Below are 24197 nucleotides of genomic sequence, written 5' to 3'. Positions count from 1 at the left end.
TTGGTTTTTCGAGACAGGGTTTCTCTGTATAGCCCTGGCTGTCCTGGAACTCACTTTGTAGACCAGGCTGGCCTCGAACTCAGAAATCTGCCTGCCTCTACCTCTCAAGTACTGGGATTAAAGGTGTGCGCCACCACACCCGGCTGCAGTTGGCAATCTTAACTGCTGAGCCATCTCTCCAGCCTGGGTCTCTCCTTCTTTCTGTATGGGACAGACATCAGGCTTGGCAGAGCCACTTACATTAAAAAATATATATATATATTTTATATATACATATGATTTATTTATTTTTGCTTCCATTTAAGCTTTCAATCATCTTATTTGCTGAGCAGTGATAACTGGATGTCTGGTAAATGGAACAAACCCCCTTTTTAAAAACACATGAGTGTTTCACAGTAATTTTAGATGCCATTTGCTTTGCTTGTTCCGTATGTCAATACAGCTGTGGAGCTCTGGTGACATGAGCATGGGTTAAAATATTCTGAGGATGTCAGTAACTAGGAATACTATGCAGTGTGTGAGGCTCAAGGTCGGCGCAGCAAGGGCTTTGAAAATAACTCTTGGTAGTCAGAAACTCTGTTTTCTCGCCACGGGTTCCAACACAGCATCAGGCCTGGTCCCCTCATCACTGGCAAGGCCTTGGTTACAACGTGGCATTGGTCAGTCATCTTGTCTTTATAGAGAGGTGAGAAGACATTTACTGCTAAGTATGCTTTACAGAACGTGGGCATAGAAAAGCGAGCCTCTGTGGCATCTGGCCTCCTCTCACAACACTGGCCAGTTATATCAAACAGCAGCTACCTTTGAGCAAGTGTGCAGTGTTGTCTTTGGACTCATCTGAACTGAAATGATTGGGATCTGAAAGACAGGGCAAGCATGTGCCCTTTCACTAAACAGAATGGGGTGTGGGGGTCAAGTTTATGAAGGGGCCTGTTAGTGCTACAATGACTCCCAGAGTGAGAATTTACTATTCAAATTACGTTGTTTCTGACTACACTCCTATTTTCAAAAGCTAATAATTCTGGGGAGATGGCTCAGTCTATATATAAAGTACTTGTTTCAGGAGTTCAGGTTCCCAGCACGTGAAAAAGACAGGCATGGTGGTACATGCGTGTCACCCCAGTGTTAGGGGGAAGGGGCAGGAAGAGGATCATCAGGGCTTCCTAGCCAACTAATTTCACCAATCAGTGGTCTTCAGGTTCAGAGAGAGACTGTGTCAAAATGAGGAGTGTAATAAAGGCAGATATCCACATACATGCACACACATGAACATGTACGCACACACACAGAAACATGTACACACATACCTTCGTACTAATTTTATATTCTGTAACTCTTGGTTAACTGTAAAAAACATTTTGGGGCTGGAGTGACTGGTCACTAGTTAAGAACACTTGTTGCTCCTGCAGAGAACCCAGATTTGGCTCCCAGTACCTACATGGCAACTTAAGCGGTCTAGGGTGTAACTCCGGTTCCAGGGATCTGATGCCCTCCTCTGGCTTCCCATGGGCACCAGGCATACATACAGTGCACATGTAGGCAAGACACACACACACAGAAAATTAAATCTAAAAACTCTTCAAAGATAGCTCACTTCTTGGTCATGCTGGTTAGATTCCATTTTGTTACTAATAGTAGAGAAAATCTAAAATTATTAAGAATATTATCTTAGGCAAATGGCTATTTTCATAACAATTCCCCAAGTATCTATGGTATGAGGTAGAACTAAAGACAGTTTGCCTCTGAATATCTTTACAAATACCATATCTGTAACCAGGATTCTGATGTAACTAGGAACTCAAAATAAAAAATTTAAATGTCAATTTTTAAAATAAAACCTGCATCTATTTAATATGTAGATTATAGTTATTCTAAGTGGCATGTGTTTTTAACAAGAAAAAGCATGCTCCAAGACTTTCAAATGGTGACTCCTACTGAAGTTTGTGCCATGCCACACCAAACAGCTAAATAATAAACCTGTGCACTTTCAGGCCTCTGTCTTGATGGGAGGCCAGCTTTGAGTCACTAAATCACTGGTGAGAGGTTTCTGTCACTAACACAAAGGCCCAATCACAGTGCTCAAAGCACCTTGCTACCCCACTCCAAAGAGCACAACTTTTTGAGATTTTTCCCAACTCCTATAAACCATCCCCTTCATCATCCCATTGCCAAGAGGCACAAGACCAAAGAAGAACTTAAGATGGCGCCTTACTGTCATTCCTGAAAGAATCCCTTCTGTGTGTGGGACCAAATGCCTGGAGATTAACTACTGGAAGAACTTCAATACAAACTGAACTCACTCAGGAGAAGAGTCTACGCTACTTTTATGCTAGCGTGTGATAGGTCCAGACTCACCACCCTGTTCCCTAGTTTTTAGCTTTCATTTTAGTTTGCTGGAAGGACTGATAGGAGATAGGTGGGCCTTGTAGGGCAAGAACACAGATCTAGAATGCAGTCAAGTCCCCTCTCTATATATTAATGATAGGAAAGAAAAGAGAGAGAGCTAGAAAAGGTACTCCCCTGTAGCATCCTCTAACACAGAGGTAAAAACTCCCAAATACTAGCTAGTAACTGTTTTACCTGTGTGTCCCCCAGAAGAGACAACCTCAGGAACAGAGGAGCGAGAAGGAACGTGTAAGCCACCCACAAGGAGCATCTCTCCCCTCTATCCCTCTCCAATTTATTCCCTCTGCCTCCAAAAAATCAGAACTAAAAGATCCAAAGCATGTGAGACAGGAAATGAGTAAGGCAGGAAAGAGGATGTGGTCTGAAAAAGAGTGGATTCTGGGGCCGAGCCAGAGCAAACAGGCCGCACAGGTCAGAGCTGGGGGAAGGGGTCTCTTGGCAAGAAAGGCAAACTCAGGGTCAATGGGCTTAAAGTCAGGGCAGACTTGGAACAAAACACCTTCCTCAAACAGTGTCCTCCAAAGAAGGGTGTGGAGCACACAGAGACCGCCTGAAGACTTGTGGCCAGAAAACTGTTTCTGTCACAGATGGAAGGGGCTGGAGTTTTCCTCTTCTCTGTTAGGGAAGGAAACCGTGTATGAAGCTCACTTGGCAGAGCTAAATGGACACATGAAGCCCAGGAGAAAGTGGGGAGGGCCTGAGGCTTGGGGTTCCACTCCCTGGGCCATAAACAAACACCCAGAAAAGAGCAAAGGGCTAGGCGGTGGATAAAATGCCAACATTCAATAATGCCCAAGCCACATGAGCAGAGAACAATTACAGGAGGGGAGGAGGGAGTGAGATGAGGGGTACTCCCCAGCCTCTGTGTCCACAGCACAGTGAACTAAGAAACTACCTGCTTTCTCAAGTTTAAAGTGTCAGGGGGGGAAAGACATCTGCTCTCTGTGGTGTATAAAGACAAGCCTGGGAACATCTTGGGGTGAGCAGGGAAGCAGAACTCATATGCCAGTGCCAGGAGAGAGCAGGTGCCAAGAGAGCACCACTCCCCATCTGCCAGACCCTCGGTGGAACCTGCCACCCTTGTGAAGAAGCCAAATCCCCACCTCACCCAGGCTGGCACTCACATACAGAAACGAATGGTGGGAAAGAGTTTGTGGACAAAAGTTTGAAGGTTTCCAAACAATCTGGATGTTGAGGGCTACCTATTATTAAACGGTCTGTGGGGCCCGACAATGTTTTACATAAAGCAGGAGCCCGATAAAATGTGCTGTGGGAAGATTCAAGAGAAAACTCTCTTGCCCTGATGACTACGTTAATAAACTACATTCTATTTTCCAGGCAAAATGATGGGACATCCTATATCCCTGGTGGCCCAAATCTAAATGCTAGCCAACAGGCAGTGCCACAGGTCTGCAGTGTGTCTGTGTGTGTGTGCGCAGAAATACAAGAACAAGGAACAATTCCCTTGCTTCATTAGCCTGTAATGTTCACACTGACCTAGAAATCCTAGCAGTTCTAACATTTGGGTTGAGTCAGGAGGGGTTAGAGAAACCCCAGGTGAATGATAATTGGATTATCCAGTAATGCCCCAGGGCCAAATGGCTGAGAAAGGCCAGGACAGTGCGGTGAACATTACACTGGTATAGTGAAAGTGACATTACTTTCTAAACCCGAAATTGAAAGCTGAGACTGGCAGGCAATGGAGATGGAATAGTTTAAAGTGAGGCCATCCTAGGAAAATTGCAGACAGCCGGGAGGATTTAGGTCGGAAGTTCACTTCCCAAGAGATCCTCTGGGCCTAATATGCTAATGGAGGGATTAAGGATCAAGGATGGGAAAAGTCGGAGGGTAAAGCTGTCATTGATTTGTAAAGCAGGAATAAGAGTGAGCTCAGCGGACAGCGCCAAAAGGTAGGCAGACTAGGTCTGGCCAGGGAAGGAAAGTTGATGGGAACTGTTAGTATTAAGCTAGATAAACCTTCGGCAGTTAAGGTGCAGGAGGGTCTCACTACTGGTACAAACTGGCACCCGACGCGGGAATCCGGGCTTAGGCGCTCTGGCGACAACTTCACCAGTTCGCATTCTGGCCGTGCACATTACCTGCCTCTCTGGACGTCAACTTAAACAGACGCTCACAGATTCCGGATTTAACGTAAAGAGCCCGCAGACGCAGCATACCTTCGCTTGGCACGGGAGGGCGAGAAAACGCTCTCCTAAAAATGGAAGAGGACAGGCACAAAACAACTTGTCCTTTCCCATCAATACAAGTCCCCGCGGGGCCCTGGGACCCAGAGGCCCCGAGCGGGAGCGGAGGCGGCTCGGGCCCTCCCCGGAGGCCGAGCTCAGCGACGCGGCCCACAGGCCTCCGCGAGGCCCAGGGCGGCGCCCGTTCCTGGCACGGCAAGATCCCTCCCCGCCGCAGCACTGACCTGTCCGGGGCCCGGCCGGGCCTGACCGGGCGGGGCCTACGCAGCCCCTGGGCCCGGCGCCGCCTGGAGCGGGGGCCCGGGCGGGCCGCGTCCTCCGCGCCGGGAGCCTCCGAGCCGGGGCCCGGGGCTGCCGCGGCGCATCCGACCGCAGGGCCCGGCGGCCTGGACAAAGGGCGCAAGGCGCGGGGCGCGGGGCAGGGAGGGCGGCAGGCGACGGCCGGGCTGCGGCGAGAGCTCAAGGGCTGCGGCGCCGCGGAGACAATGCGGCGCGTCCGGGCCGGCTCCCGGGCCGCCTCCGCCGGGGCGGGGCGAGGGCGGGGCTAGGCGGCGCGGGGCGGAGGGGCGGCCGACGCGGCCCGCGCGCTTCCTTTGTGCGCCCGAGCCCCGCCCCGCGTCCTCCGGAAGGCTCGAAGGCGTCCGGCTCGGGGGCCCCCGGGGACCCGTGGCCTGTGACCCCCGCCCCGGTGGCTCACTGTGGGGTCTCGGAGGCGAGTCTTAATGATTGAGGGTTAGTGCGTGTCAGGGCGAAGTGCACGCACCCTCTCCCTTATTGTCCACAATAACCCTCCAAGTGGTCATTATCCTCCCCACTGGGAGCGAGGATCAGAGGTGAAGTAATGACCAAAGGGACCCAGTCCTACCTCCATAAAAGGCGTAATCCCTACCGCCAGGTTTAATGTGAGGGTTAACAGATTTACAAATTGCCTGCAGTGCCTGGTGCACAGTGGGAGCCCAATAAATGTTAGTTTTCTTTCCCAAACACTGTTGTAGCTTGAACTGTCCTGGCGAAGTACCTTCCCGGAGTAAGCAGGCTAGGAGCGCTGGGGGTACAGGGACACGATAGTAGCACCATCCTCAAACAGTAGCTGTTGGATGGACACAGTGACTCCCATCCCTAAATTCCTGACTGCTCTCTAGTATCAGTATTTTCCCATCCGTTCATTATCTTCATTCATACAGGCCTCTCTACCAGGCTGCCCACCCCCAACTTCACTTTGTCCACATTTTTCTACTTCCTGCAGGCTTACTTCTCTCCCTCGTTCCCCATTCCTCCTCTTTCCCCTTTACTTTCCAAACTTTCAAACCTTCTTTGCAGTAAAATGCACATTGCTCATTCTCACACACTGACATTTCGTTTTCAACAGGAAGATGATAAGCGACCAAATATTCACCTTCTGTCAGGCCCTTGCCCACTCTTCTGCCCTCCACCTTAACTCTGTCCCTAGCTTTACAAGCCCAAGTCTTACCCATCCTTCAAGGTCGAGAGACCAGCAGTTGGCAAACTTCTTCAGAAAAGAGCCATAGAGGAAGGAACTAGCCTATGCTGGATGTACCAGCTCTTCCAGTGCACACTGTTGCTGAATCTGAGAGCTGCCATAATGGATATGTGAGCGTGGCTGTGTTCCCACAGACCTTCACTGTGAACGCTGACATCTGAATCCCATGTATTTTCACACATCATGAAACATTATTTTGATCATTGCATTTGTAATGTACAAACACTGGCGAGGTAATAGTCGTAGCCTGAGGGCTATGGCTTGCCAATCCCTGCTTTGTAGCAATGCCACTTTCGCTCTGAGATGTAGCCTGCTAATCTCCACTTGGCAGTAACATTCCCCTCTGTAACCTGGAAAGCACTTGCCCAGTAGCGTCCTGTGGCACTCATCAGATTATTGATTTCATTGAAATTTCCTGTGTGCTCATCTTTCCCAGCAGACTCTAAGCTGTGATGACAGGGACCAGTCCTTATTCCTCAGGGCCTTACCATCCATCCTGCAGTGCTTTGCCCCGGAGTGGGCATTCACAAATGCATGATCTGTGCAGGTGTCTAAGGCTCTGGTGGTCGCCAATCGCCTCCACTGTACAAAGCTGAGTTCTCTTGGAAGACGGGGCCCTCCAGAGCAGGATGCTCGTGTTATTCTTACTGCCTTGCTTGGATTTCAGAAAAATTGAGAGCCTTATGGGCCAACTAGAAAAAGGAAGGCACATCCCAGTTGATTTAGGGGATTTTGGATAACTATGCTTGAACAAAGCGTGTTGATCACCAGCATCCTAGCAACACCGTGAGGATCCTAGGCAGCTCCTCTCCACCAGCAAGCTGGTAAAAGAACACATATTCTGGAAGGAACTGGGATGCTGCTCTTTCCTAAGTTTTAGAATAGAGAGCAGGGCAATGCTTATTCCTGTAAGGCACCCACAGCCACACTGTGCAGTGGAGTTTACATAATGAATGTCAGAATTCAGGCATAAGAGATTCCTGGTCCACCACTGACTCTGCAACTTAGTTTTCTCGTCTTTAAAAGGAGGATAATAAAATCCCGACTCCCGAGGGCTATTACTGGGATTCGGGGAAGAGATCTATATAAAGCCTGGCAGAGAAAGTTCAAGGATAGTTTTATGAACGATTATTATTCTCTGGAACTGTGGGCACGATCACCGGACAGAAGTAAGTAATTGTACTTTGGTTGGAAATATAAATAGCACAGGTTGGAGACCAAGGAGATCTAGAGAGCCGGCACCTCCTATCAGAGAAACAGCCACAGCAGCATTTCTGTTGGCACAATCCACTACCCCAAGAGCTGGGCACTGCTGGATTGAGAAGGCCCAATAAAGGTGCGTGAAGGAGCTGCCACACATGGGGTGGGACTGGAGCCCTCCCACAGCTCTGTAGCCCCCGAGCTGCTCCATCTTGGTTTTTGTCCCCACTGTAGAATGAAGAGGATGGTGATGCTCCCCTCTAGGGGGAGGGCAGCACGGGTGAGAAGGAGTTAGGAATGGTTCTCAGCACACAGTGTCTGATCATCCCGAATGTACCTAGGGGACAGTCCTGCCTCTTCCTAAGTCCTGCCTTAGGGAGACGGTAGCTTTTGATATTTGCATTAGTGAGTTTAAGTGGGGGAGTTCCGTTTTAAGAGAATCAGTGAGGAGGTAGAACGCAGAGAAGCATGGCTAGAAATGTGGGCGTGTCACCGAAGGAAAGAAAAGGAAATCAAAGGACTCTCAGGTCCTTAGACCCATCTCTGCCCAAGTCAGGGCAGATCTCTAGAAGCACTGAGATGGACTGGTAACCAGTGATGGCCAAATTCCAGAACAGCAGGTTATGGTGTAATTAGAGTGCATTCTATAAGGAAATGGGTTTTTCCCCACCCCCACTTCCCTTTCCTCAGGGTTGGGGATAGAACCCAGGGTCTTGCACATGCCATGTTCTGGCCATGTCATGTTGGCTGGACCAAGCCATTTGGCCCAGCCTCAGGCCTACTTTTCAGTACTCTTTCTCCTTTTGAGCCTGCACAGGGAGTGGATGCCCGCTTCTCTTTTCCTAGTCGGAGTCCTTTCTCCAGTATCTCTTCCTTTCTTTCTCCTCGAGCCCACCCCAGCTCCAATGCCAGCTTCCTTCCTCTTGTCTCTCCCCGCCCCACTCTCAGCATGCACTTCACAGTGTGCCTGGAGCTGTCAGCAGCCCTTGGCTCCGGTCACTCTGAGATCTAGGCCAAGAACACTACGCAGACCGGCTGAGAGGAAGGCCAGCAAGTGGCTCGTGATGGCAGAGGGCGGAGGTACCACTGTGACTCTCCCGCCAGGGTGGAGTGCTCTCGCAGAGTGCCCTGAAGCCCAGGCCATGGGAAGTCACTGGTCACTCAGAGAGACAGATGGAGACCCCAGAGATGAACACAGTGCCCTCAGAGATGCTTCTGGCAAGCAGAACTCATGCTGAGGCCCCTGCCTGCTCTCCTCCCAGGCATTTCCTTCTCTCGGAGACTCTTCAGTCCTCTGGCCATAATTAAATCTCAGTCCCTCTGACACCTCTGCTATCAGCCTGGCCCACATATACACAGCATTCAAAGCCAACGGCCAAAGAGCTGCAGGGTCTGCTCTTCTCTTCCCTCTGCTCCTCCTGCTTTTCTAGGTCCTGGGCCACCTCTGTCCTTGGCCCGTGCCCTCACTTCCCCTCTCTGTTTCCAGCTATGCAGCTGCCATGTTGCTTCGTTAGGTTTACGGCAGTTTACCTCCCCTCCTGGACACCGAGAAAAAGATGCCAGGAAGCGGCAGGCAAAGCCAACTTCCTCCCTTCCCCAACACTCCATACCGTGAGCTGGACACTGCTGGATGTTGGGACTCTTGGGTCCAGGCAAGCCACTGGGTATGGCAGGGATGATGGCTTGCTGGTGTGGGGACGGGCCTGGCCGAGCCACAGACACACTCTTCTCCGCTGGCACCACTTCCTTCCAGTCATCGGGAGCGCACTGCTGGGGCTGTCAAGGGGGCAGGACAGAGACGTCTCGTGAGCCACCTCTGCGTTCTCGGACACTACCCTGGTTTCCATGGAGCTCGGGCAAAGATGCAAAGATTCAGTCATCTCTAAGTCAGGGAGCACCCTCTCTTCTTCCTGGGGATATTCAACTTTTAGCCTACACTGATGTACCTGGAGTCAGGAGTGCAGGTACCACCTGAGCCATGGCCCTCCCTACTGTCCCCAGTGCCTTGATACCAGCCTCCTTACCGTAACTGGAGAAGCGGGCTGCACCTGTAAGATCACAGCTGAGGTGTGCTGGAACCTTCGCTGGGGGGGATGGGACCCACCCTCAGGATGTCCATTCTGAGACCCGGTGTCTAGTGTGGGAAGGTGGCACTGCTGGCTGTTCCCTGGCTTGTGGACATGCGTGGTAGAGCACTGGAGAGGCAGGGCCTGTGTCACTGAGCCTAGAGGCAGGGCATGGTCTTCTGGACTGGACTGTAGGGCCAGGCTTGGAGAGACTGAGGCAAGCTGGGGTTGGGACTGGACTTGGGGTGCAGGTCGTGGTGGCTGTGGTTGCTGCTGGGCCACAAACTGGGGCTGTGGGTGCTTCGCTGGCGGCTGTGGGAGGAGCTGGTGTGACTGCAGGTGAGCGTAAGCTGCAGAGAGAGAGAAGCCAGATTAGACAGCGTGGTCAACCTCCTCGGCCTGGTCCCTTTCACACACAAAGGCAGTTTCCCAGGGTCTCCTGTTTTCCTCCCTGTTATCTTTCACATGGAGATTGGCCTGCCCAGTGCCAGAGCCCGGAAGCTTCTCTCATGTTAGATCTTCCTTATCCAACGGGGAACCTTACCTTAGCAACTACCATGTCTCCTTTACCCAGAACTCAACCTAGTACCTAAGAGGACATGTTAGTTCCTATATGTTGCCTGTTTTCTTTCCATTTTAACAAGGCTGGCTCTCTGAGGTAATGATCTGGGGTGTGTGTGTGTGTGTGTTTGTGTGTGCGTGCGCGCGTGCATGTGTGCACATGTGCTTGTGTGTCTGCATGTGTGATGAGGCAGAGGTCCTAGCTAGGTGTCTATCACTCTCTATTGATTTGAGACAGGGTGTCTCACTGACACTGGACGGCGTCAGTCTGGCTAGGCTGCCAGGTCATTGAGATCCAGGAATCTGCCCATCTCTGGTCCCTCAGGGCAGGGGTTGTGGATCCAAACTCTAGCACCTGTTTGGTTTGTTTGTTTTTTGTTTGTTTGCTTGGTTTTTTGTTTGTTTGTTTGTTTGTTTGTTTCATATCTTCTGTTCTGGTTTGTTTTTGTTTGTTCATTTGTGTTTAATGGATGCTGGGAATCCAAACTCAGGCCCTGATGTTTGCATAGCTGGCACTTCGCTGACTAGGCCATCTACCCCCCACCCCACCCCTCGGATTCTTACAGCTTTTAGTAGTCCCTGGTGTGTTTTTAGCTTTTGCCTTATACGTAATAATGAGCTAGGAAATCCAGTTCTGAGTGCAGATACTGTACCTGGAGAGCATCCAGGTCAGGCCAGCTCAGACTGCCAACAGGTCAGCTGAGTATGTCCTCCTGAGAGTGATGATCCCTTCCACAGTGACTCTCACAGCTACAGAGCTGAGTGACTAGGTACGCCAGCCAGACATAGAGGGCCACAGTGGCACACCCACACCAGATCTGTACAGCCACATAAGGACAGACAGACTATGGGGGCAAGCTAACATTTACCAAGCACCTGACTGAGTCTGTCTGCAACCACAAAGGCTTCAAACTGAGTCAGGGGAGGCGTGTCCTTCCTTTAGTTTCACCTCTTCACATCGCAGGTTTCTAGCTGTCATCATAGCCCCACATGGAATTCCAAGCAGGTTGCCAACAGGAATAGAGAAGGAGCAGAAAGAAGAGCTAGCAGGAAGCGTGAGAAGAATGAAGCTCACCGGGGCCAGCCCCCATGGAGATGGAGTGCAGAAGGTCCGCAAGACGCGGTCTTGCGAGGACAATGAGTGATGAATCGAGAAACTTGGGGATCGGTGTGAATTTAAGGGGGGATGTGCTAGTCTTGAGGGGAGGGGTCTCCACAGACACCACCAGTAGGCATTTGGGGATTACAAACTGTACAGTGGCTGCAGCCTAAGCCCTGTCTCCTAATCCCTCATTGGATAGCTCAGAGTTTAACAACCAAATAAAGCAAACCAAAACCAAAACTGTTCATCAGGCACAAAGATAACTCTTGGTAAGACACCTGGGAGGTACTGAGGGGCCCTGTGGGGGCCACCAGGCTCCAGCGACTAGAATAACCAGTAGATGAGATGCTGGCCAGAGTCCTTCTAGAGGCTGCCCTCTGAGGGAGAGCTGGAGACCAGCCAGGTCTGGGGAGCTAAGAGCATCAGTGGATGGCTGCTCCACCACCTGCTGCTATGAGACCCTAGACAACCGCTGCTTCCTTTCAGGGCTTCAGTGCATCAGAGATCTATCTGGTCTAGGAGGCCATATATGTCTTTCAGCTCTAAATCTTAGTGGAAATCACTGGAAAAATGGTTTTAAAACTCAGGATGTCTTGTAGTTGGGAAGCCCAGCAAGGAGGTTGGGTGGGGGGGAGGGTTGCTTACTGTGTAAATATGAGAATCAGAGTTTGGATCCCTGGTGCTTACATAATGCCAGGGGCAGGGTGGGTGTGGCAGCCCACCTATAATCCCAGCACTTGGGAGGTGGAGAAAGGGGTGGGGGAGGGGTTCCTGGAGCAGGCTGGCTAGAGAATTAGTCAAACTTGTGAACTTGGGATTCACAAGAGATTTTTGTCTCAATATAGAAAGTGAAGAGTGATTGAGGGAGACACCTGATATCAACCTCTGGCCTGGACACATGCACACACATATTCACACATGCACGCCCATGCACACCCATGAACATTCACATGCACAGAATATTTCAGGATTTATGAGGTGGAAAAACAAGGTTGAAGAGGAAAAAAAAAAAGCTAATTCTAATGCTAAAAGACGTAAAGGGTACAGTTAGGAGGGAAAGAACACACTTAGCTCCTGGCCACGAGGGGTATGTTTTTCATCTTGCCATTGGGCTCCCACCAGGACTTGTGGCCTTGCCACAGGCCTGAAGCAGCAAGGCCAAGCAACAATGGAGGAGAAGCCACAAAGCTGTGAGCTGAGACGCAGTCTCTCTCAGTCAGCTGATGACGACAGCAATGTGTTATAGAGCTAACACACCAAGAGATCTGGGACGGGGACTGCTGGCCTCCTGCCCATCCTGTGAGTCTCCTCCTACTCTTGCTCCAAACTGTGGCACTTCTGTGCAGCTACAATTGTTACAGCCAAATGATGCCATATCTGCCCAAGCCAGGGGGAGCTCCTGAGGGTGAGTGAGCCCATAGATCAAAGCAGGAAAGGCATTTTGGGGAAGTGTGTGTCATTAATCTTTGGAGGTTAATAAAAAGCAAAGACCGTGGTTTAACTGCAGCATTATCCTGGGTCAGAAATCCTTTTGTTCAGCATATTGCAGTAGCTTTCTACTTAGTTTTCCTGATTCGGGTTTCTTCCTGCTGTAATCCATCTTATGGACAGAGTTCTAATGAATCGCCCCAGTGCACAGATACAAACCCTGACCAAGAAGCAGCAAGGGCTCCCTTTTGTCCGGTTGTCCACAGCCCTGGGACTCAGTATCTCTTTGTAGCATAAAGTAATGTTTTATTTTCAATGATTGATCTGACCAAGCAAGCTTTGCTGTTTCCTTTACAGCACCGATGCCATTTGGTCCAGGCCACAGCCCGAATGCTGGCCCTGGTGCACCATCACCAGGATCCCTCCTTTCTCTGAGCTGCCACTGAGCATGCTCTGCTCTGCAGTCTCAGAGAAGTGGTATGCCGAGTGTCAGCGGGGTGTGGTGGGGCAGGGGGTCCGGAACCGATTTTCTTGGATCTGAGTGCCAGCTCTGCCACATAGCAGCTGTGTGGCACTGGTTAGCGCTGGATCTCTGTGCCACCATCTTTAAAATGGGTTAAGCATGTTGCCACGTCGTAGTTATTTCAGTAGAGCACTACTCTCCTTGCTGGGCAGAGTTTATGCAACCCACTCGTTTCCTCTGAAACTACTTGAATGTAGTAGCTGCTCAATCAGTAATGCTCATTGACTGGACAATAACGAAGTACGGCTCCATTTGTGGGATCTGTTGCTCCCACAAAGCTGCTTCTCTCTGGGCCCACCCTGGAACCCCTGTCCCATCCTTGCCCTTTACCTTCTTGGAGGAGCCTTCAGTGACCTTAACTGACTTCCGTGTGCCATGGCATGGCACGCTGCTGTGTGCCTTTGGGGCCCCAGCCTCAATGCTTCCACTGGCTGGAATGTGCTCCTTTTGGTCCGGTGACCTCTGGTTTCAGGGTTTTTGGATCAGGCTTTGTTCCCATTTTCTCCATTTGCCAGAACTCATAGCTACTGATGTTTTCTTAGATGCGTCCTCTGTTATATCCATTGTGAGGTAACTTAGCCTTGCTTAAATATGCATGCCATTGATCTTTAGACATTGATCACCTTCCTCCACATTAGCATCTTCTAATTAGGATGCACGGTGAAGCAATGTCACTCGACTGACAGCGTGTTCTTTTCTAAAAGTCAATGAAGGTGCAGCTTTCAACCCCCGGGGTCTTTGGTAAAATCGACTTTTGGGGAATACATTTGGTAAGACCCCCAAATGCCCCGTGTACAAGTCTCCTTGCTAAACAGCTTGGAGCCTTAGAGGAAAACCTGGTATATTTGTCTTACCCTGCCCTTGGCAGAAGCTGCACTGCAGGGCGGCTCCAGCACGAGTTTTAGAGTCAGATCCAGGATGGAAGTTTGGCTCTGCTAACTATGGCTCTGCAATCTTAGACAAATCACCTAACCTTCCTGAATCTTCATGTCCTGTTCTGTTAATGCTGACATATATAACATAGGGTAGGCACTAATATCAAATAGAGTATTATACTTAAACCACACACACTCACACCACCACCACCACTTTTGCTCAATGCTTGGTACACAGAAGGTACAAGGAAATAGTAGCTGTTCTTTTTGTATTTGTTTGTTCTTTTGTCTTTCTAGACAAAGTTTCTCTGTGTGTAGCCCTGGCTTTCCCAGAACTTACTCTGTAGACCAGGCTGGTCTTGAACTCACAGAGATCCGCCTGCCTCTGCCTCCCTAGTGCTGGGATTAAAGGCGGGCATTATCGCGTCTGGCTAACAGTAGCTGTTCTTAAATACTCTATTGCTTTGAATGTCTCACGTGACTTTTATAACTCGACTTTCACCTTTTCCTAACAGTAAGCCTGCGGGCAGTGTGCTCATCTCACAAGCAAGAACTGAGAGGGGTTCCCAGTGACATCTCCCATCCAGAAGGCTGGGAGTTTTGAGGCTGACAGATGACATACGGAGTCTTGCATGTAAAGGTAAGGCTGAGCAAACAACACATCAGCAAGCATGCATGAACACAGCAGGCCCCTGAGTGTCTCCATGGCTGCTGAGAACTGTGAAAGTGACCCTGGAGGGACAATGAAAAGGGTAGGTAGCCAAAGGTGCATGACTGACAGACAGACAGACAGACAGACATACTGACTGAGTCTCAGGTCAAGTCAGGCCCAGAGGGATTTGGGTATGAGAAGAGAGCTGAGTGTGTTTGCTCGGCTGTAGCAGTCAGTCAGTGTAAGAAAAGATCAATTGTAAGCGTGGCAGTTGATATGTGGCCAGTGTGGCAGGGCCTCAAAGGTCCTTATAGTCAGAGTTAGGCCACAGCCGTCATCAGCATGTCACATAGGAGGCCCTCACATGGTCAGGCAGGAAAGAGAAGACAAAGTGAAGGTATCTGAAGATCAAAGGAGCCAACAGGACATATACAACAGTACTGAGCCAAGGCTGTGGCAGCCCGCAGACCGGCATTCTCCCAGCTGCGTCTGGGCAAGACAGAAAGCCAGTCCAGAGGAGGAGGGTGTCAGGCCTGGCAGTTGCAGAGGGAGAGACTCTGTCTGAGTCACTCAGGACTGGGGTGTCCCCCGGTGCTGGCTGAGGCAGCCCTCCTGTTTGCTCCATGCTACAAAGTTCCATCTTCAAAGCACAGCTTGGATTTCCACAACCTTTCATAGACTTCCAGCTCTTGCCCGGCTCTGCACTCCCATGGCGTGGCGTAGTAGCAGGCACAAAATATGTGTCAAATGAATATTTCTTGAACTGAACGGAACAGTTGAAGACGTGGAGAAAATGATTGGGAATGGCTGTTGATTTGGAATGCCGGTTCACCGACGCGTCTTCCTTTGTGAGGTGGGAGGAAATGCCTCCATGAGATCCAACTGTAAGGTATTTTCTCAATTAGTGATCAAGGGGGGAGGGCCCCTTGTGGGTGGGACCATCTCTGGGCTGGTAGTCTCGGTTCTATAAGAGAGCAGAGGCTGAGCAAGCCAGTAAGAACATCCCTCCATGGCCTCTGCATCAGCTCCTGCTTCTTGACCTGCTTGAGTTCCAGTCCTGACTTCCTTGGTGATGAACAGCAATGTGGAAGTGTAAGCCAAATAAACCCTTTCCTCCCCAACTGCTTCTTGGTCATGATGTTTGCACGGGAATAGAAACCCTGACTAAGACAGGGTTAAAGGAGAAATTCACACAACTGGTTTTCTCTTTCTTGGCACAAACACACGCATGTCCACACATAACGCAGGCACATGTGTATGCATGCATTCACACCCACCTATGCCGGGAAGGATCCTGGGTAACCCCTGACCCCACCTCCCACTGATAATTAATGTGTTCTGAGTTGTCCCTAAGCCTAAGGGTTTTCATAATCTAAACCTGGCCCTACATTGCTGGAATAATCGAGGCTGGTTCTATGGTTTTAACAGGAAAATCGCTGGCAATTTGCATCTGCAGCTGGATAGCAGGTTCACCTGCATGCTTAGCTGTTTATTGCATTTTTTCCCCTAGTGAAAGTGTGACCCATTAATTTAGCAGCTGCTTTGGGAGGAATATACACAGTACTCAAGAATCCTTGAACGAGAAAGCATCACTCTGCCCAGCCTATCACAGATGGAAAGCTCTGCCCCCTGACACAAATCCACTCTGTGATAAAACAGCTCCGTGGCAGGCCTGCCTCTCAGAAGATTTCCCCTCGGAGTCAAAACTTGAGGCGGCTAAGGAGACTGAACAAAGGCCTGGCATCTGGAGGTGCATCTGAGTGAAAGGGGCCCAGGAGCTTCAGAGACTCTCCAACCCCCCTTTACAACAACACACTCCTCCTGGTCAGCAACTGTCTCCTCACCATCGGGTTGGGCCTGCGTGTTACCCAGAGCGAGTTTATCACCTAGAATGGTGAGTCAAAGGACCAAGCCTCTTAGCTGGAGCTATGGTCAGGTTGCCTTAGGTCTTGGCTTCCCCAGAGGCCGGGCCCACAGGACCCTTCTGCCTGTCCTCTTCTGTCTTCTATGATCCAGTCTCCCTATCCCTAAGAAGGGCAAGGCCAGACCCTTTGCCTTCCCTTCCGAGGCTCAACATCCTAGGCTCCGCTCTCCTGCCCTGCCTCCCCTCCCCCATCCACACTCTTTCAGGGCATAAGGGACCTTTTCTATTTGCACAGCCTAAAGAAGCTGGTTGCCAAGGTGACAGGAGCAGGAACAGCAGGGAGCTTGCCATGGGGGAGGGGCTTTGCCCCCAAACAGCTGTCAGTGGGAGCAGTCCCAGCTGGGGCAGGAGGGCTTGCCTCTCTGGAGGAAACACCCCCAGGGAAGACACATTCCTCTTTGCTGCCCCCCCCCCCCGCCCCCCAAGTCTCAACTGCCCACCTTCCTCCTGGGGTAGCTAGCCAGCTTTAAACAAAAATGCTCCCGTAACAAAACAGACTCTCCTCCAGTACACAGCGCTCTCTCACAAGCACAAGCATGCCTGCTCGGCGCTCCCGCCTTCCGCCCCTTCCTCATTGACACACAGTGGGCTGGCTGGGCAGAAGGCCAGCCGTCACCTCTGCGCCCCGAGGAACTGTGCAGTCTGACAGGTGCTGCTTTGCTCTGTCCCCCCAACCCCCATCAGGTTGAAAGAATTATTTCCGTCTTTTTTTGTTCCACAGGCCCAGAGAGGCCCAGTGGCTCCTAAGCCTCCCCCAGCTGCCTTCCTTTTGGGAGGTGAGAGTCGAGGAGTGGAGAGGCTTATGGAGGGGTGGGGGTTGGAGAGAAAGGAAGAATGGGCCAGACAGTGGGAGGCAGGAACAATGCCAAGCCCACTGATCTGTGTCTCTGGGGAGAGGGTTTTTGTATTCCTTAGCACACAGCTGCTCCACGGAAAGTTCTGTGGGGCCACCAGTCTCATCTGCATCACACCCACACTGTCAGGCTCAGACCATACCTAGGCCCCAGGCCCTCAAGCCTGCTGTGGACCTTTCCGGGGCTCAAGAGCTTAGAGAGGTGGCCATTTGGATCTGCAAATCAACATACAGCCTTAGTTAGAACCCCCCAGGTTCTCTGAGCGTTGGGCTGGGAAGAGGAGAGGCAAGGAGGCCCCAAGTCACTGTAAGAATTGGGAGTGTCTCTTGGCCTGGTTGAGGGTGCAGAGCTGAGGATATGGGGTGTGGAGTTGGGCCCAGCCCCTCACTGACTACCCGTGATTCTGAGGACTGTATGATGTAAGTTCTTGGGGCCATCTCCCTGGGCCTCAGATTTCCCAACTGCCAAACAGAAAGGGCTCTCTCAGAGATAGAAAAACATGGCTTGCACAGGATACATGCTCTCCAACCAAGGATAGACTGCCTGTGGGTATCTTTCTTCTCTCTGTCCAGCTTCTTGGAGATCATAGAGATGCCAGCAGCCTTGGGAGCTACTCAAGACCTGCTTTGCTGTGTTTCAAAATCCTTAGAATTTGGGGCTGGTTTTGATCTAGAGAGAAGCTACACTTTGGTCTGGGCAGGATTGAGATTCCCAAGGTACTGGGTCCTGAGATTGCTCCAGTGATGGAACTTAGAAGTGGGGCCTGGGGACCCTTGTGGAAAGGGGTTGGAAAGAGTGCTGGAGCCAGAGGTGATGAAGAACACCAAGGAAACAGAGTTTTCCAGACACAACAGGGCCGATGCACGGATGAACTCACAGAGACCGTGGCAGCACATACAGGGTCTGTCACTGACGAGAGGGGCAAGTGGACACGGCTCCCAGCCCTAACCAAGATGCTATCTACAACTGATACCCACTGGCAAAGGAACCACTCGTTTTCTCCAATGGCGTCTCACTGGTATATTAACCACACTTGAGGATAGGTCCTACACCCAAGAGTAATTGGCCAACACAAAACAAAGTCAATGCTAGTTTTGGAGAAATTTTATCTCATTTTGTTTGGGCATGTTTGTCTTACTGGCCTTTGGCTTCTATGATTTCCATTTTTGATGTTTGTTTTTGTTTGCTTGTGTGGTTTTTAAGAGGGAGAGAGAAGGTGGGTGGTTGGTGATGGGGAGAACCTGGTAGGAATGGGGCGGGGGGAGTCAATATACTGTATGATTTTTTTCAGTAAAAAAATTAAATGTTATTGAATTAGAGGAGGAGGAAGAGGAGGAGGAGAAGAAGAAGAAGAAGAAGAAGAAGAAGAAGAAGAAGAAGAAGAAGAAGAAGAAGAAGAAGAAGAAGAAAGAGGAGGAGCTTTGTTGCTCTAGCTCCAGGCTAACGTTCTCATCACATGTGCCCCTCCCCACAAGTCTGACTGTCCATCCTGTTTCTTTTTCCACCAAAGAACACAGCTGGAGCAGTCTCTGGAAATAACAATGCCAGGCAGGGGGCCAACTGGGAACCTTAGGCCTCTGCAGGGGGAGCCCTTCTCAGCTCAGGTAGGACCGCAGTTAACCTGTCCTTTGTCCTGGGTGACTTCTGAAGTCTCCGAAAGGTGAAGAAATGACTTGTACTCATGCGCTTGGCCTGTGCTTCCTTCAGTCTGCCTAGGGTGCCTATCCCTATTTGGTGTGCTGGGCTACGGCTGCTCATTCTTCAAGATTCGGGTGCCAGCTGGGTGTGTTGGCACATATCTGTACCCCAGTATTCATGAGGCTGAGACAGGAAGATGGGGAGTTTCAGGCTGGCCTGGGCTACATAAAAAAACTCAGGTGCGTCCTCTGAGAGACAGCACCCCAAAGTCAGCTGCCTGGTGCTGAGCTGACTATCTGTGCCTGCCACACCTACAATGGATTAAAAACCTGAATGGATTTGCTTTTGACTGTATATTCTCTTAGGTAAGAAAGCATAGGTTGACTTTTTTTTTTAAACCTTTTTGGTGATAGGTGGGCATCAAAGCCAGGGCTTCACATAGTCTAGGCAAGTATTGTTGTATCACCAAGTTACACCGCAGCCTGATCACCTTGGTTTTAATCTAGTCATAGATTCTCAAGAAAACTTCAGAGACCGTGTGGAGTCCACTGGCTTCTCAGTGGCGTGCGTGGGTGAGGATGAGGGTTGGTGGCTTTCTCAAGGGCCTAGCTACAGGGACTGTTTTTAATCTAAGCAATATGGTCCCTGCTATATTTACTTCTGTGGTTGAGTTGCTCACACTTGTTCCTCCGACTAGAAAGTTTGCTTCCAGGCTTCCAGAGCTCTTGGCAGATTTTCTCATTCACAGCCAGTGCTGGGAGGTTCAGTGGGCAGGGCTGGGGGGAGCTAGTCAGAGGCCACTGATTCACCCCCATTTGCAGAATGGGCCCAACAAACAATCAGCTTTTTTTTTTTTTTTTTTTTCAATCTTCTAGATTTACTCTCAAGTGTGGAGATCCCAGGCTCCTGTCCATGAGGTAAGGTGGTCCTTCCACTCTCCTGCGGGGCTCGGAGCTTGGACACAGAACAGGCGACAGTGCCACCCTCCTTTACCTCCCTGACCTCTGCGAACTCAGAGGAGTCAGAAAGCCTTGCCCACATAAGTTAGCCAAGGCCTCCTGAAGGATGAGAGTCAGCTTCCTGCCTCTCCTCTGCCTGTGGCTCTCCCAAGCTCTGGTTGGCCACATCCCTTTCACTAACTTTGGGAATCCCAAAATAGTCCAACTACCAGTCCCCACCCATTCAGAGCTAAGGCTGTAACCGGTTCCCGGAGCCTGGGCTCTGTCGGTGAGAAGGCTTATCCCTAGGGATGTGGTTTCTAAAGTCAGACTAAGCATGAACCGGAGCCTGGGGCTGGCAAACACCCCACTGGGAGGGGACAGGGAGCCTGGTGTCTTAACGCACATGTGGGAAGGAAGGTTTGGAAGCTTTGGAGGGTTCTCTTGATCCATAACCCAGACTTCATCGTGCTGGGACCTTACCTGGTGCAATGAGCGAGTGAGTAGCCATAGCAGGAACTGCCCGGCCAGGCCCTGGCCGGCCCTCCATGTTGCAGCTACCATCTCCTGCCTTGACTGGCTCCGGCACATTGTCAGTCCCACTAGGCTTGGCACCCGCAGGGGAACCCTGAGCCATGGTCCTGCCCTGTGGTGGGGCAGGCAGAGGCTGGCTACTGCTGGGTGTGGGTTTCAGGGCCAAGCTGGGCAGGACAGGCTGAGTGGGGGGAGGGCCCGAGGCTGCTGCTGCTGGTGTCTGCTGGGTGCGAAGCGTCAGGTTCTGTACCTGAAAAAGAGGGGCCCCATGAGAGTCCAGAGAATGCAGGCCCGGGCAACAGCAACATACACCTGAGAGGGAGTTAGGGCAGATCCAGGACTACAGACATGAAAATGGCTTCTAGACTGAGCAAGTGAGAGAAAGAGAGATAGAGAAGAGACACCAGAAAGAGAGACGCACAGGGTGGGTAGTTAGGGGCTGAAAGAGAAGCCCGGAGTGGGTGGAGTTTGTAAAGAACACAGGAAGTATGGTGTTAGTGATCAGAACGGAATTCTGGGGCTGCCCGGCTGGGGCAGACAGGGGCAGGGAAGCCAGCGCCTTTCGTTCACCACCCCTGACACTATCGGGATTCGCTGCATCCTACTACGGCCAAAGCACGGTATGGAAAAAAAAACAGGACAAGACTGACAGGCAAGCAGAGGCTCAGCGTGTCCTCACAGTCAGGGTAACGCCAGGTCGTTTCCAAGACAGCCGCATGCTTACTCAGCCTGGTCCCTGCTGCCCTCTGCTGGACAAAGGGGGGCAGTGCCGGACTCATAACCTAGCTTCTCCATCCTCGAGCTTGGGTCCCCCTCCGGAGATGGCGTAGGAAGACAGACTGAGTAAGAGGTCCGTTCTCAGGTTCCCACAGACTTCTCACACAGAATAATAGCTCCTCTGGGCTGTAGCAGAAGGCCGGAGCACCCATGCTGTTCCTTCTCTCCGTATGCCCCTGCCTCTGATCCCCTCCCCTCAGTGCTGGCTCATGGTGCTCTCTGCTGCCTACCTATATTCAGAGGAGCGAAGACAGAAGCCAAGAGGTGCTGAGGCCAGCTGGATGGTAACGAGCGAGTCCATTTTCTTATTGCTTCATAGACGAGTCCTACCACTGCCAGCACCCCTGCCCCTCTATGAGCTGCCCACCCCCCTGCCCACCCACGAGCCCGGGGTCCTCACCTGGGCAGGGGTAGGGGGCCGAGCGGGGGAACCAGTGCAGAGCTCAGGCTGAACAGTAGCGACGGTGGCCGTGGGCGTGAAGATGAGCTGAGGGGACAAAGGAACAGAGGGCCTAGGCTCCTAGCTACCTGCACCAAGTTACCTAGCTGGGCCTGGAATCACAGGAACGAGGCACCTTTTACCTGCCCAGTGTAGGCTAAGCCACAGGGGAGAGCAGTTTAGCTAGGGGATGGCTAAGCAAGCGGGACCCAAAGCCAAGAAGGCAGGAAGCCCAGGGACACCGAACAGTTTCTTAAAAGGCTTGGGGTGTGATGAACCAAGCCAGGCAGTTAGGGGAGAGCCCTCTGTGAGGGGCTTGTTCTGAGGGACTCTGTTGCCTCAGAATCTGTCACTGTCTCCTCAGTCCTGGTGAGGAGGAACCTTGGGCAGCTGTCATAGGCTGATCTTCCAGGTCTAAGATAGCTTTGTTCCCCAGGGCTAGACCAGAATAAGATTATCTTTCAAAAAGGATTAAATCGGTATGCATAGTGGTCACTTTCTAGTCAAGCTCTGATTCAGCAGGGGTGGGGAAGTCTGGAAGCAGCAACAACAGAGGAAGGAGAGTCACCGTATGGCTACAGTGACTGTGTCTCATCTGGAAGGGTGCAGGTAAAGAGGCAGCACTGGCTGGCACCTTGACCTCTGTGTGGCTTGTCTCTGCATGCATGTGGATAAGCTGGTGTCGGGGCAGGAGGCCTCCTTCATCTCATGGCTGGGGCCTCCTGGATCACTCCCTCTGTGTACATTCTGCTCTCAGAGGGCAGCAGATGGGCATCAGGACCCCAGTGGGGACATAGAGTAAAGTGGAGTGTGGCTGCCAATTGGCTGGGGACATGGAAGTCCAGTCATATGCTGTCTGAGGCATTGCGTGGGAAGGGGGAAGAGTACCCGCAGCGACAAGCTCAGACTCAGGAAGAAAAACTAGGGAAGAAGACCAGAGCAGCCCCGAGTGTGACAGAGCAGCCCCGAGTGTGACAGAGCAGCCCCGAGTGTGATGCTCTGGCCTTAACAGCAGAGGCAGGGAGGGACTACACTGTCTTCAGAATGGTGTCGTCATGGGTAAAAGAGAACACTAGCTTCTCTTCAGCCTGGGCGGCATGGGCGGCATGAGCGAGGACTTGTCGGTTGGAGCCCACCACGGTTACATGGTTGCTTCCTAGTCGGCTGTTCCCAGACCTAAGGACCCCTTAGGGGCAGACAGTGCCAGGTCAGGTATGTTCTATATGAAATAGAACGGGGCAAGCTGAGAGGACTGTCATGGGAGCCAGCTCATCTCTGTGGAACAGCTAGAATCTGTCTGCTCACCTGTGAGTTCTAGGCACCACCTGGGCATGCATCCTGCCCCGTCTCCCTAACTTAGTTCTGAGATGGGCAGGGAAGGGAGGCACTGTGGGGTGACTTTCCCTGGTTCCATCTTGGACCTGACCCTCCCTGAGCCCTACGGCCTCCCACTCAGCCCTCAGGCTTCTTCTACCCCCTTCTTCCTGCTCCTGGTTCCTTGCAATCTCTGCTCCTTTCTCTAGTCTCCTATCTTTCCTGATTGTGTCCCTGAAGTCCAGGAACACACCCAGGATGCACATACTCACCATCTGCGCCCTGAGGTACATCTGTGCTTGGCTGGCAGTCAGGGCAGGGGAGGACGTGTTGCCCAAGAGCACGGCCTGCTGGGCAAGGCCTGAGGCTGTGGCTGAATTAACACTCTGCGCCCGGTTGATAAGCTGGGCTGCTGCCGGGGAGGCTGCCAGATTGAGCTGATGAGAGAGATGTGCACATCAGAAAACAGGAGGCTGGGTGAGCAGTGTCCCAGAAGGCTGGGGCGAGCAGTGTCCCAGGAGGCCAAGCAAGCAGTCCCCTCTATTTTGCCTCCCTCTCTCCTGTTCTATGGCCTACGTGGCGGCCTTTAGGACCATCTCCTGCTCTTGGCTCTGGGTGGTTCCTCTAACTTTGCCCCAGCGCTGGCTTGGACACACAGCTGCAGGCTGGACCCTATGGTGCAAGCACAGTTAGCAACCGAGCCTTGACACCAGAAAGATGATGGGGTGTTAATATCAGAGCTAGCAAGAGCACACCCATTTTTTTCCTGGCAGGAGCAACCGATCCCAGCTATGACCCTACATGGCTAAGGCATCCCCTCAGCTGGATCCAGATAGTAGGGAGAATCGTATGTAGGCAACAGCCAGTCCATGGATGTGGACTCTGCCAGCCATTCCCATACCATACTCACTGAAGAAGTCTGGGCGGGAGCCTGTGAGGACACACTGCTACCGGGAGTACTTCCTTGTCTGTTGGCCACCAGGCTTGCCTGGGAAAGGACAAACTTTGGTCATTAATGTCTTCCACCTCGGTGATTTGCAGACCCCGATTTTCTGGGAAGTGCTCTGAACAGTGATCAGGAGAGCAGCCCCTAGGGCCTAACCCCATTTCCCTCATCCACACGGGCTTGGCCTCTGGACTCATAAAGGGCCAGGAATAACTGAATTTGTGGCGGAACCATTGAGAGTGCAGCTACTCTGCACCAGTTTGCCATCACCACTGCCCAGCAAACAACTCCAGCTCTCTCCAGACTTCTGCCCCA

The 24197-nt window shown here is 51.6% G+C and overlaps 1 protein-coding gene across 4 annotated transcripts in view; it reads right to left on the bottom strand.

Annotated features, from left to right (window-relative positions):
* Phc2 (polyhomeotic homolog 2) overlaps nt 1–24197 on the bottom strand; it is a 97332-nt gene that overhangs the window by 19781 nt on the left and 53354 nt on the right. Inside the window, exons 4-9 of one of the 4 annotated variants that reach the window (XM_021159386.2) lie at nt 23847–23924; nt 23209–23373; nt 21584–21670; nt 20356–20656; nt 9336–9727; nt 8922–9087 (exon numbers count right to left, since the gene is read on the bottom strand). In XM_021159386.2, coding sequence (XP_021015045.1) covers nt 8922–9087; nt 9336–9727; nt 20356–20656; nt 21584–21670; nt 23209–23373; nt 23847–23924 — 1189 coding nt within the window. Of the gene's footprint in view, nt 1–4505; nt 4781–4834; nt 5135–8921; nt 9088–9335; nt 9728–20355; nt 20657–21583; nt 21671–23208; nt 23374–23846; nt 23925–24197 lie in introns of those variants that run through there. The other 3 variants (XM_029476099.1, XM_021159387.1, XM_021159388.2) reach the window with 3 other exon arrangements.

The sequence above is a fragment of the Mus caroli genome, chromosome 4, assembly GCF_900094665.2.
Source record: "Mus caroli chromosome 4, CAROLI_EIJ_v1.1, whole genome shotgun sequence".
Lineage (NCBI taxonomy): Eukaryota > Metazoa > Chordata > Mammalia > Rodentia > Muridae > Mus > Mus caroli.
This window is presented reverse-complemented; position numbering and strand designations above follow the sequence as displayed.